The sequence below is a fragment of the Neovison vison genome, chromosome 4 (genome assembly GCF_020171115.1).
Source record: "Neovison vison isolate M4711 chromosome 4, ASM_NN_V1, whole genome shotgun sequence".
Classification (NCBI taxonomy): Eukaryota; Metazoa; Chordata; class Mammalia; order Carnivora; family Mustelidae; genus Neogale; species Neogale vison.
The window spans coordinates 10,631,621-10,645,561 of record NC_058094.1 but is presented as its reverse complement, the minus strand read 5'-3'; the positions used below and the strand labels follow the sequence as shown (position 1 = coordinate 10,645,561).

The following is a 13,941-nucleotide window of genomic DNA, read 5'->3' as shown; positions in this document are numbered from 1 at the left end:
TAAGCTCACTAAGACAGTAACTAATTTACCAAAGATGTTAAATCCTGAGAAGTTCATTGGAAAGCCTTCTCTGCCTATCTATCACTGAGGAAGTTCTTAGAGACAACGGAGACCTGAAGCAGAGATCACACATGTCAATGGAGAGGAAATTTAGCTTTGAATGATACAGAGCCAACTATCTTATCTACTGCCTCTGGGGGCAGGGCCTGGTCAATATATCAGAAATACATTATTATAATGGTGAGCACAGGGTTATAACAACCTATAGCTTATTTTGCTGAATATTTAGAAAAAAGAATATTCCACCAAAAGACAGTCTTTTCTTTTAATGAGGTTGACTTATAAACTTTTTAAAAGATTTTATTATTGAGAGAGGGAGAGAGAGAGGAGGGGAGGGGCAGAGGGAGAGGGAGAGAGAAACCCAAGTGGACTCTGTGCTGAGCATGGAACCCAATGCTGGGCTTGATCTCACTACCCTGAGCTCATGACCTGAGCTGATGCTGAAGAGTTGGTCACTCAACCAACTGGGCCACCGAGGCACCCCCAACTTTTAATTTTGTATTGATTTATGCACATTATCTCACTTGAGGGAAACACAAAACTAAAGAAAGATCTTGCTCCATGTATAGATGAAGAACCAGAGCAAGAGCTCACTGGCTTCAGTGACCCAACCAGGAGGTAAGATGGGTATGGATGAACTCTAGCCACTGTTCCCTACATTCCAGCTGCTACTTGTTCTCCCCTCTGTATGGTATTCTTTCCTTACTCCTTCCATCAACTTAAAAAAAAAATTAAGCTTATAACGGCCAGAGGAAGGTCCCTCTATCATATGGAATGACTACATCACAGTGACTCCAGGACATTCAACTTGAAGGACGGGATGAAGAAAAGTCTTATGGGTATGATACAGCAATCATTTTCAGGACCTCCAGTGTTTCATAAACACTAAATAAAAGCCTAAGCTTCCCAGACATCTCCACCACAACTGTCATTCTCTTTGCATTAGGGCATCAAGAACAGTCAAATAAATTATTAATGCAGCAGTATTCTCTGAATTGGCACATGTCCCATGGAAAGAATGATGTGCCCGTCTGGCAACTGCTCTGTTTTGCAGAGGAACACAACATTTCGTCCTGGGAGATACTCATGTTGATTGCACAAGGTGATTTCAAGTTATTTTCCTAAATGGTTTTACAGGGATATTCAGGACAACTATAATAAATCTATTATAGTGTAGCATAATTGTTGTGGACATTAATTTTGAAATTTCTTAGCTCTGATTCCTGTGAAGTCCATGTAGGATCTGGAAATTCAATAGTTTCCTCTGTGCCCCTGGCAATGACATATGGCACTGGGACTTGAGTTTCAGCCAGTTGCACCTACCCCTCTGTCTCATTCATGATCACACAGATCTTGCTTCACTTAGTTCAAATCTTTATTATTTTATTATTAAAATTATAATAATTTTATAATATTATAATATTATTTATTATATATAATATTATAATGTTTTATTATTTTATTATGATTATTTGATCATATCAAGATGAAGACAACGTGGTACTTTTTGGTAAATTCTCAAACTATTATTGCATAAAGATTAATATAACAAGTGATTATCCAGGAGTCCCTGGGTGGCTCAGTTGTTAAGCATCTGCCTTCAGCTCAGGTCGTGATCCCAGGGTCCTAGGCTCGAGTCCCGCATTGGGCTTGCTGCTCACCAGGAAGCCTGCTTCTCCCTCTCCCACCCCCCCTTGGTTGTGCTCCCTCTCTTTCCATCTCTTTCTCTGTCAAATAAATAAATAAAATCTTTAAAAATAAGTGGGTATCCATAGATGTAACATTTTGAAGAGAGCCATGGATGATAGAACTAATATATCTGTTGAACATAGAATTCCCAAGAGCATATACATTTAGGAGATTATATGTTGATGCCATAACCAATTTTCCATATATTCTTATTATCCCTTTTTGAAAAGTGCCTTCAGAGACAAAGATAATCATGAATTTTGAATATCATATGGATAATTTTCATGGGGCAAATCTTTTTTTTTTTTTTTTTTGAAAGCTGATTTCATTTTAGGGAAACATATAATTTGGGGCCAAGTCTATTTTTAAAATTCTTACAACATCTTAAGTTATAACATCTTATGTCCAAAAAACTTCATTTCAGTTTCTTCAAACTGAAAACCCATGACCTTTGATCCAACCCAAATTGTTTTCCCTACTGCATCCCCTGTCCTAGGATTGGTATCATGTTCCATAATTTTTTTTGTGTTCTATAATCTTTTCTGAAAAACAGGATGATATATTAGGAACTACACATGTACAAGATTCTTCCATAAGCTTACTATAATTTGGCATGTAGTGAAAATATTTATTTCCAGTAACTGTCACAGTTTCAAAAAAGGAGGGCCAAAAATGAGACTGTTAATGGCTTTTAGGAACCATGGCCTTGTTCAGAAACACAGATGTCAGTCGAAGTGTCAGAAAAGCACTTGATGATAAATTATTTTATTTCTTGTAAACAACATTTATTTGGATATTGCAAACAAGACCAACCTGATTCGAGCTATAAGTTTAACATAGCTATTTTAGACTCTGGAATCCATGACACAAAACTTGAAGAAAACACTTGAAGTCAGGATGTGTTTGGGGAGGAGAAAAGCTCCATGTAACTCAGACAGTAGGCCTTTCCAATTGGTACCTGTCTTTGGTTTTCCGTCTCCAGGCGTAGCCTGGCCTCCACACACCTCCGCGTCTCCAGGAAGGCTTGGCGCTGGGCCCGGTCTGACAGGTAACTGATGAAGATTCCAGCTGTGTTCATACACATGAATAACACTGCCTGGGCCACAACCTAAAACACATTTGCAAACATAGGCTTGTCAGGTGATTAAAGCAACTGCTGTTTGGAGATGAATAGAAACATAAAAGATTTCCAAAGTAAATCTTAAGGTAGTAATCCAAACATCTGGTATTAGGTTAAAGGAACCATTTGGGTCTTGGGTGAAATGTCATCCCCTCAGAGAGGCCTCCCTTGACCTTCCCATCCAATTTAAAGCTTCTACTGCAAGTGTGGATTTGAACTTGAATTAGAAACTTGAGGTTAGATAGGAGCACTTCTCTCTTTCTCACTCTGCCTCACTTCTCCCCCTTCACTAGCTGAAGTTTTTAGCCTTCTAGATGGTTGGAAAAGCAGGTCAGAAGAAGGGAAAAGGACTCATAAGAAATAGCTAATAGTACTACTATTATATCTAGTAGCCCTTAAAGCTTTTTTTCCAATGATATAAAGGTAAACATGGTAGCAATGAACACAAAGAAAATCTTAGAGAAATAGAAACCATGCACACAATATGGAAGTTCTAGAAGTGGAAAACACAGCACTGAAAATTAAAAGTCACTGGAGGATAGTAATAGCATAATGTAGATGACAGAAGAAAAAATCCAATAAACTTAAATCAATAAACCACGAATAACCTTGAAAGCAGACAGAGGACATGTTCTCCAGTTATGATAATGATTTTCAGGGTAAATAAAAAAGAAAGACATTTCTAAAACACACTGAAATGAGGAGCATCTGGATGGTTCAGTCGGTTGAGCATCTGACTCTTGATTTCAGCTCATGATCTCCGGGTTGTGAGACTGAGTACCACATAAGGCTCACACTCAGTGTGGAGTCTGCTTGAGATTCTCTCTTTCCCTCTCCCTTTGCCCCTCATCCTGCTCATAATTTGTAAATAAATAATAAGCTTAAAAATAATAAAATACACTGAAAAGAAAAGTTTGCAAGTCAAAACAAAATAAAGCTGGTTTTGATGTGTAAATTCTATATGAAAGGGAACTGAAGGGAAAAAAATTACTGGTGAAAAATAAGGTCACTATATAATGATAAGAGCTTTAACTGACCATAAAGATCTAAAAATTATGAACTTGAGCACATTTAGCCACATAGCTCAGAATACACAGTGCAAAGTGTGACATAAGTCTGTGGCATTATTTATGAATCTGTTATCACAGTGATCTATTTTTTACACAATGTTCAGCAGTTAATAGATCAAATATATTTAAAAAATCAGCACAGGCAGAGATAATTTCAATAGCTCATACAACTAACAAACTTGAAATGGAACACAGTAGCCAGCAACTAGATGGTACAAATTCTTTTAAGGCACATATTGAATATTTATAAAAAGGATTTTGTGATAAAACCTGAAGGTAGCCTCAGCAAATTTCAAAGAACTAGTGTCATATAACTATAGTCAATTACTACAGTAGAAACAATTTACAAAGAAATTTAAAAAGATAACTAAGACAACATCATATGTTTGGAAATTAAAAATATTTCTAAATAACCCATGGATCTAAGAATATATTAAAATGGAAAATAATCATCTGCAAATAATGAAAGTATATTTCTTCCTTTCCAAACTTTATCATTTTTATTTTGTTTTTGTGTTTGTCCTATTGAGATGAATAGTTATATGAATAACTATTATATGTTATATGAATAACAACTACATGAATAGTTAAAGAATATTTTAGTATATGTGCTGCTGAAGCAAGCACTGAATAGTTAAAGAATAATATGAAAATACTACTGAACAAACTTTAGTAGTCCTCACAGAGGAATGTATAGTAATAAATGCTTTTTTAAAAAAAAAAGGCTGAAAATCAAAGCGCTAGCCATTCAACTTAAGGATTTAGCAAAAAACAAAAGGCAGAATAGATACAAAGTATGAAAAAAGAAAAAAATAATAAACAGGAGCAAAGTAAATAAAAACCAAATACACAAGAAAGACAAATATATCAATAAAGTCAGAAGTTCATTTTCTGAAAAGACTAAAAAAGGATAACAATTCTTATAAGCTTAATTTAAAAGAAAGAGAGAGAGAGAGAGAGAAGGTCCATTTAGGCAAGAATAAGAATAGGAAATGGGACAAAGATATTGCAGAAATTAATAGGTAATAAGAATATGTTATGAAGTTTAATGCTACAAAAAATCTGAGATGGAATTGATGTACTTCTCAAAATACATCTTTACCAGAACTGACTCAAAGAAAAGGAGAAAAAGTCAATAAATAGAACCATAATTAAAAATCTTTTCACAAGGAAAAGCAATGGGCCCAGATGCATTCATTGGAGCACTTTATAAATAATTGTGGAAGAAAGAATTTAAATATTTCATGTCTCTTCCAGAGAACAGAAAATTGCAAACTCAGTTTATAAGGCTGACATAGCCTTGATACCAAAACCAATATGGTTGGCGGGTAAAGGAGAGTAACCGGTAAATCTCATTCATGAGCAGGGAGAGAAATGCCTACACATGATATTAGCAAATCAAATCCATCAACGTAGATAAAATAATTCAAGTTGACAACAGGGAATTTCCCCTAGAAATCCAATAATGGTTTAACATTACCAACTCAACTAATGTAATTCACATTTATAGCTTTAAAAATACATATAGTCATTCCACTGACATGAAACAGCATTGATGAAATTCAGTATGTTTTCATTAAAGAAAACTCCTGAGATTAAAAATAAACTTTTAAAATCATTATGTAGAATATGTACAGAAACAAAATAAAAAATACATAAAGCAAACATCCTGCTCAATGGAAAAATGTCAAGAGCATTTGCTTAAAGACCAGAATAGCAGTTACCATCAAATGTATTCAACACCATTTTTGAATGCTAGCCATCTCAATAGGACAAACACAAAAACAAAATAAAAGTGATAAAGTTTGGAAAGGAAGAAATATACTTTCATTATTTGCAGATGATCATCCATGTGGAATAACCAGAAAATCTCCACAGAAAAATGACTAAAATTAATAATAATTTAGCAAAGATGCTGGATAGAAAATCAAAATAAAATGTCAATTGCATTTCTGTGCACTGATAACAAACAGAAGAAAATGAATTTAGTGAAGAAAATAATGGAATTTAATTTAAAATAATCAAATAAGACCTACATAGATGGAAGGTTATATACCATGTTATGGATGGGGAAGAATTGTTATAGTAAAATTCTCAAATCTCAGTAGGTATTTTTACCCCCAGTAGAATTTAGATGATTCTAAAACTTATATGGAAGGTCAAAGGGTCAAAAATACACAAGATATTTTTAAAGAACAAAATAGAAAGAGTTGTGGTACCAGATACAGAGACTTATTATAAGTTCTTAGCAATCAAAGCATCATGGTATTGATATAGGTATACAAAAATTGCCCAGTGGATGTCAATAGAGAACCCAGAAACACAGAGGCACAAAGTTGGGCATCAGAGGTCTAAGGAGAAATGAGGGATTTTTCAACAAAGTGTGTCAGGACAGTTTATTACCCATTTAGAAAATAAAGTAAATTAGCAAGAAAGGAAGCAACATGTGTTGGAGAGGATTTATATGGAACCAGAAAAGACCTCGAATAGCCAAAGGGATATTGAAAAAGAAAGCCAAAGTTGGTGGCATCACAATTCCGGACTTTAAGCTCTATTATAAAGCTGTCATCATCAAGACAGCATGGTACTGGCACAAAAACAGACACATAGATCAATGGAACAGAATAGAGAGCCCAGAAATAGATCCTCAACTCTATGGTCAAATAATCTTTGACAAAGCAGGAAAGAATGTCCAATGGAAAAAAGACAGCCTCTTTAATAAATGGTGTTGGGAAAATTGGACAGCCACGTGCAGAAAAATGAAATTGGACCATTTCCTTACACCACACACAAAAATAAACTCAAAATGGATTAAGGACCTCAATGTGAGAAAGGAATCCATCAAAATCCTTGAGAAGAACACAGGCAGCAACCTCTTCGACCTCAGCCACAGCAACATCTTCCTAGGAACATCGCCAAAGGCAAGGGAAGCAAAGGCAAAAATGAACTGTTGGGATTTCATCAAGATCAAAAGCTTTTGCACAGCAAAGGAAACAGTTAACAAAATCAAAAGACAACTGACAGAATGGGAGAAGATATTTGCAAACGACATATCAGATAAAGGACTAGTGTCCAAAATCTATAAAGAACTTAACAAACTCAACACCCAAAGAACAAATAATCCAATCAAGAAATGGGCAGAGGACATGAACAGACGTTTCTGCAAAGATGTGGAGAAAGGGGAACCATCTTACACTGTTGGTGGGAATGCAAGTTGGTGCAACCACTTTGGAGAACTGTGTGGAGATTCCTCAAGAAATTAAAAATAGAACTTCCCTATGACCCTACAATTGCACTACTGGGTATTTACCCCAAAGATACAGATGTAGTGAAAAGAAGGGCCATCTGTACCCCAATGTTTATAGCAGCAATGGCCACGGTCGCCAAACTGTGGAAAGAACCAAGATGCCCTTCAATGGACGAATGGTTAAGGAAGATGTGGTCCATATACACTATGGAGTATTATGCCTCCATCAGAAAGGATGAGTACCCAACTTTTGTAGCAACATAGATGGGACTGGAAGAGATTATGCTGAGTGAAATAAGTCAAGCAGAGAGAGTCAATTATCATATGGTTTCACTTATTTGTGGAGCATAACAAATAGCATGGAGGACAAGGGGAGATGGAGAGGAGAAGGGAGTTGAGGGAAACTGGAAGGGGAGATGAACCATGAGAGACTATGGACTCTGAAAAACAACCTGAGGGTTTTGAAGGGGTGGGGGGTAGGAGGTTGGGGGAACCAGGTGGTGGGTATTAGAGAGGGCACGGATTGCATGGAGTGCTGGGTGTGGTGCAAAAACAATGAATACTGTTATACTGAAAATAAATTTAAAAAAAGTTAATAGAATAAAATGGAATACATCACCCAGAAATAGACAAAAGAGAGGACGAGTTTTTATTATGATACATATAGCTCAACAATTCAGTGGGAAAAATAGTTGTCAGTAAAGGACTGGTTGACTATTGGTCAACTACTAGAGAAAAAAGATGGCTGGTCGCCTCATGCTATGTATGCATACAGATGCCATTGGGGTAGAGTTACACGTGGAAAATGAACCACTAAGCACAAAAGCATGACCCAAATCTCAAATTAAAGGTAACTAAATTTTTAAATTAAAACACCTGATTATCAATGAAGTAGAAAGCAAATTGGCAACATTTTGCAAAGTTTTACTCATTTCTTTTGACCCTCTGACCCAACTTTTGGTTGTCTATTTTAAGGAAATAATCTGTTCTAGGACCAGAAACTTCTGTTAAGGGATTTTCACTGCAGCTTTCTTATGGGGAGAGAAAGAAAATTGCATATTTTTATCAGTAAGAAAGTGGCTGAATGCATTGGAGGTATGCATCCACAAAAGAACATAAAATCACAGGAAAATATTAAATGGCATGAGCCAATCTGTATGATACTTTAAGTAAAGTATAATTTTACTTTAATCCAAAACTTTTAAGATTGAATTTAAATTAAGTTTAATCTTAGAAGTTTTTAATTTAAAGCTGTATTAAAACACAAACCTATATATATATATATATATATATATATATATATATACATATGTACACATATATATTTCCTTTTATTTTAAGCATGAAGATTACATGTATAAAAGGAAATGCATGTATATGTTTGCATGTGTATGCTCATGTTTATGTGTAAATGTGTGTGTATATCTGTGTTCACTGAATGAGGACAAACTCATTTGTGAAAATCTAACAAGATGGCACCAGGGAAATAAAAGCGGAGGAGATAGAATGGTGCAGAGGTGCTTGAGAACAGAGCCCGGAAACACACACTCCTACACAGACTTGATTCTTAGTTAGTAACTGACTCCCCAAATATCTTTACTGCTGCATTTTGGCATCAGCTAAGTACTTCCCCCCCAAACCCTACATTGTTCAGTTATTGTTCCTTTTTTTAACTAAATTTTATGAAGGAAATACTATTCCATTGTGGCAGCTCCCATGGGGGAGTGGCATGTATTGTGATGAGTCTTTCGGATTGGTCATATTCTGTAATCATCCAAACTACCCAATTCTGCCTAGGTCCCCATGAGACCCCTCTGTAACCCAGCTCTGCCCTGGAACTGACATGCTCAGTGTGAGATGCTTAAGAAGCACTTGTTGACCAATGCTCTATTTTTCTACATTTATAGACCTGTAAACTGCGATAGATAAGACTTCCTAACCCCTCAGTCCTATTAATTAATGTAACTCTAAAAATTATTTATGGAGCAAGTTCTACATCAGGTATAGTTTCATAAACTGGCATTGTGCAAAGCAGATAAAGGCCTGGGCTCACTTTAGTGGTGGGAGACAGACAATCGACAGATACACCAAGGGATATTTAATAAGTGGTGGAGGTATGTGATAAATGCTATGATGAGAAATGTAGCCGCATAAGCAGGAGAGAGTGATAATGAGGGGTGGAACCACTCATTTATGGGGAGTTCAGAGATGTCCTCTCTGATATGAAGACCTTTGAGCAAAAACCTGAAAGAAGTGAGTTCATGAGTCAGGAGGACATTCGGGAAGAACATTCCAGGCAGAGGGAATAGAAAGTGCAGAAGATCTGCAGCAGGAGAAGGGAGACACACACTCCACCCAGCATGAAGCCCACTGAGGTTGCAGCAGAGAGGACTGCATGAGGATGGAGACAAGTTTAGGAGGTGAGCTCTGAAGGGAACAAAGTGTCAGACCTGGTAGTGATGCAGGTATGCCCCTCATTTTGAGAGTTCATGTTATGCCACTTTGTTGTTACAAAGGACCTACATTAGCACCTGTTTTTTTCACCTGAAAGAAATCTAAAGAGGATTTTTCCTTTAACCATAAGTAAAAATAGTGTCCAGTATTGGTATGTTACAGAAGCCACAGACACCCTGATCAGGGAGATCAGCAACGTCCATCTCCTTCCCAGGTATCACACAGCATCCCAGCGGCAATTGCCAGAGCTCTGTGTCTGGGAGCACCTGCCCTTCATCTCAACTTACTGTGTGCATCCATTAGCCACACATGCTCTAAGTAGATCAGAAAAGCTTAAGAGGTGATGTTTGGATCTGAGAATGCTCAAAAATTTTTCCATATAGGTCAGTCTGAATTGCTTCTTAGTTGTCCACCATTTACAGCCTATGAGAAGTTTCACAGGAGCATCCTACTTTCAGAAAGCAGGGGAAACCTGCAGTGGCTTTTCTCTCTGTGAGATGGGAAGGCACTGGAGAGTTCTGAGATCTGGGTACTCGGATGGATAACCTATCTCCCATGTTGTAAAAGTCATACTTGTTGCCGGAAACAGAAGAGACTGCAGGAAAGGCAAGGCCAGAGTCAAGGAGACAAGTTAGAGGCCTCTTACAAAAGTCCCACTGGAATGAGAGTTTGGCTCAGGGTGGCAATCATGGAAGTATTGTGATAAGGCTGGACACTGAATATGTTCTTCAAAGGAAGAGACAGCCCAATTTAGAGATTTGTTTTGTGTGGAGTATCAGAAAAAGAGTGGAGACCAAATGACCTCCAGACATTCCATCACTGTGACTGCACAGGAGAAGCACCTGGGGTCTTACAAAGATGCTGGCTCTGTAGGCCTGTTCATCCAGAACAGGATGAGTTCCTCCCCACCACCCCCTACAAACTCCCCCAACCCCTGGCTTGGAAAGGTTCTTTGTGGGCCTTGGGTGCCTCCTTCCACGCCGGAATGATGACCATGTGTGGACACTGCTGTTTGAGGCCAGGGGCCTCAGAGTTGGAAGGGCTCCCAAAGTCAGCTTCCCCATTTGATACAGGATTCGCATTTTTGTTACTGAAGAAAGATCTATGGCTATTCATTGCCAAGTAGCCAGATTGGACGTGGGGAAAGAGGACATGGTCCCTGGGGGCCTCACAGTCATAAAGGTTTCTGGTGCCACAGGAGGAAGAACTGCGTTTGGTCTGTGGCTTACTATGTACAGGAAACATCACCATGGTCTGCAGCCCTCCTAGAGGAGGCCTGCTTTATAAAGAACAGGGGAAAGAGGGGTGTCTGGTTGGCTTAGTTGATTAAGCTTAGTTGATTAAGCACCTGTCTTGGGCTCAGGTAATAATCCAAGGGTCCTGGGATCAAGCCCCTCATAGGGCTCCCTCCTCAGCAAGGAGCCTGCTTCTCCCTCTCCCTCTGCCTGCAGCTCTCCTTGCTTATGCTCCCCCTCTCTCTGTCAAATAAATAAGTAAAATCTTAAAAAAAAAAAAAAGAACAGGGAAAAACTCTCCTTCCACTTGTTTCTGGGTCTCCAGAAGCATCCACTCAAGTGTCAAGTGCTGTTGTATTTGGAAAGGTCGGTTCTGGAAAAGTGATTCTGTCCCTGGAGATAGTTTTATTTCTAAAATTTAGAAAGAAAATGAAGGAGAGATGTATCATCGTCCTTTAAGGATTAATTTGTATTTGGATAATTTTCAATATTTTAATGGAAACCAGAAATTTAAAAGGTGTTACCCTGTAGCTTAATTTATATGAAATGCTGAAAACTAATATTTAAAGGGTTTCCACCTTGACTTGTCCTTTGCATTAATGGTGCATTATAAATTTTGGAGGATATGCAGGCTGAAATTGGGAATCGATCTAATAGCAAGTAAAACCTTTTTGAGTTCATATTAAGCACAGTGTATCTTATGAAGTAATTTTCATATATGCTCTTCCATTATCTCAATGGGGGAGGAAGTACTGTTATGTCCAGTGAGGAGGCTGAAATTCAGAGAGGTTAAGGAACTTGTCTAAGGTTAAACAGCCCTCCTGGGGGGTAGGGCCGGGAACTGAATGCAGGACGTCTGACTTTGCAGGATCCAAGCAAGGGTTGGCTAGGACCTGAAGGAGACCTTGGATATTCAAAACAAATAGAGCCCTTTCAGGAGACTAGAGTAGAATTTAGCAACAAATACTGCACCACAAATGAGGCAGGTTGGATGTTTTGCCACATAGTGGGCATAAGTGAATGATGCAGGTAGAGGCCTGGTATCTGCAGGTGAGTGAGCCTGGCTGATGAGGGTCTGGTATCCTTCTCTAGTTGATAACTAGCATTTAGTGAACACTTAGTATATGCGAAGAATCATCCTAAGCACCTGGCAGATTTTCATTCATGTGTGAGCCAGGTGTCTGCTTTCTTAGCTCTTTTCCCGACAAAGATGTTCTCAGCCACCAGTTACTTCTGTCCATAAATCCTAAAACCGGGGCTCTAAGAGTAACTTGCCCAAAGGCAAACAGCTTAGGAGATTCAGGAGCTGTGAGCCGCACCAGGGTCTTTAACTACCAACGCCTGTGCTCTCGGCAAGCTGTGTGTGTTTTTACAAGTCTTCCTTACAATTGGAGAAGTGCCCCGGTGCTTGGACCTCTCTGCTTTAGGACTGGGACCTGTCCTCACAGGCATTGACGGTTGCACCCTGGGTAGAAGGAGAGGCTACAGAAGTGGGAAGCATGAACACAGGGGCCAATGATGAAAATAATACTTCGGAATCCCCAGGGGCATTTAGGTTTGATGGAAGGGGTCCTGACAAGAGAGTGAGGCAACTATCCACTAGAGGCTTTTGCACCTGCCTGTATGGAGCTTCTGCAGCCAGAGACTTGGGTTTGCAGCTCTCATCTTCACCACTTGTTAGACGTATGATCTTGGAATGTCACCTTTTGCCTTTTTGAGCCTCAAGCTTCTCATCTGAGTAATGGGAATAAAACTGCCTCATCGAAGTAATGTGTATGTATGCATATCTGTATCTATCTATCTATCTATCTCTATATATATATGAAAGCACCTAACAGATAGCAGACATGCAATAAGTATTCTCTATATATTAAATATGAGGCCATCTTTTTTCCCAAATTTTGTTCTATGGTGTGACACAATTTTTTTTCTGAATAAATGATGTCTTACAAATTTTCTTCCTCCAGGTTAAGAGACACCACAGAGGACCACAAAATATTAAAATCTTTTGTAGTTATGCTACTTTATGAAGAATGTTTATTTCTCATTTATTCTCAGAGAAGACAGTGGAGGTGGGGATTAGGGAACTAACTCAGGAGTCAGAGTGGGCCTTAAATCACCATGTACCCCCAGGGCGACCAATGCAAACCATTCCCCTCACTAAGGGCCAGATACTAAATAGCTCAGTTTGCTCTGCTGTGTAGAGCTCAGCAGTTCAGCCCAGTGGTTAAGGATCTCGGCTCCCAGTAACGCCACTTTCTTGTTTTATGTATGACCTTGACCCAGTTAGTTAATTTCTCTAGCCCTCCAATTTCCTCACCTGTAAAATAGGAATACTTTCCTAGAAATATCGTTGGATAATTGATGACAAGCAAGTAACAAAGTGTCTGTAGCACAGTAATTACTCAGTGAGTACTGACTGTGCTTGTGGTGGTGGTCATTACTGCTTTGTTGTCTTATGTCACAGTGGTGACTCAGTGAGGGTCTGAGTGAGTAGGCAAACAGGGCTGTGTTTCAGAAAGATCACCCATGACAAGGCATGTGGGATGCATACATCCAGGTTAAACTCCATCTGTGAGGCTTTGGTGAAGAATGGCACGGAGGAAGGATTAGCTGGATTCCCAGCAGTGCCTGAGCAAATGGGAGAGACAGTACCACCAACATCCTCTGCCAGGGTCATGGGCTCTCCCACAGCTGCCAGCCCGTGACCACGCTTCCTCCCTGTCCTTTATAAATAGTACACACTGAACTGGAAAAATAAATCATGAGGGGAATGGGATGAAGTTTGAAAAAAAAAAAAAAGTAACAGAGCCATCAGGTAATGAACTTATGTGAACATCTAGGAAAAAGATTGAAAAACGAATCCTTCTGAACTCAGATGGCAACCCGTAAGAAGTCGCACAGACTGATGAAAAACTTACCTGTAAAAATCTGACTTCCACAACTGGTGTCCTGAGAAATGACAACGTAATGAAGGGACAATGCAGTCTTTTCAGAAAACCACAAAACAGAGGACTTTGAAGAAAAAAAAGTAAAAGAATAAAATAACAGAGATAGAAGAGTTTT

General features: G+C 38.6%; 1 protein-coding gene across 1 annotated transcript in view; it reads right to left on the bottom strand.

Moving 5' to 3' along the window:
* Nucleotides 1-13,941, bottom strand: part of ADCY8 (adenylate cyclase 8) — a 217,319-nt gene that overhangs the window by 169,122 nt on the left and 34,256 nt on the right. The window contains exon 2 of the mRNA XM_044244935.1: nucleotides 2,708-2,857. Coding sequence (XP_044100870.1) covers nucleotides 2,708-2,857 — 150 coding nt within the window. The remainder of the gene's footprint in view (nucleotides 1-2,707; nucleotides 2,858-13,941) is intronic.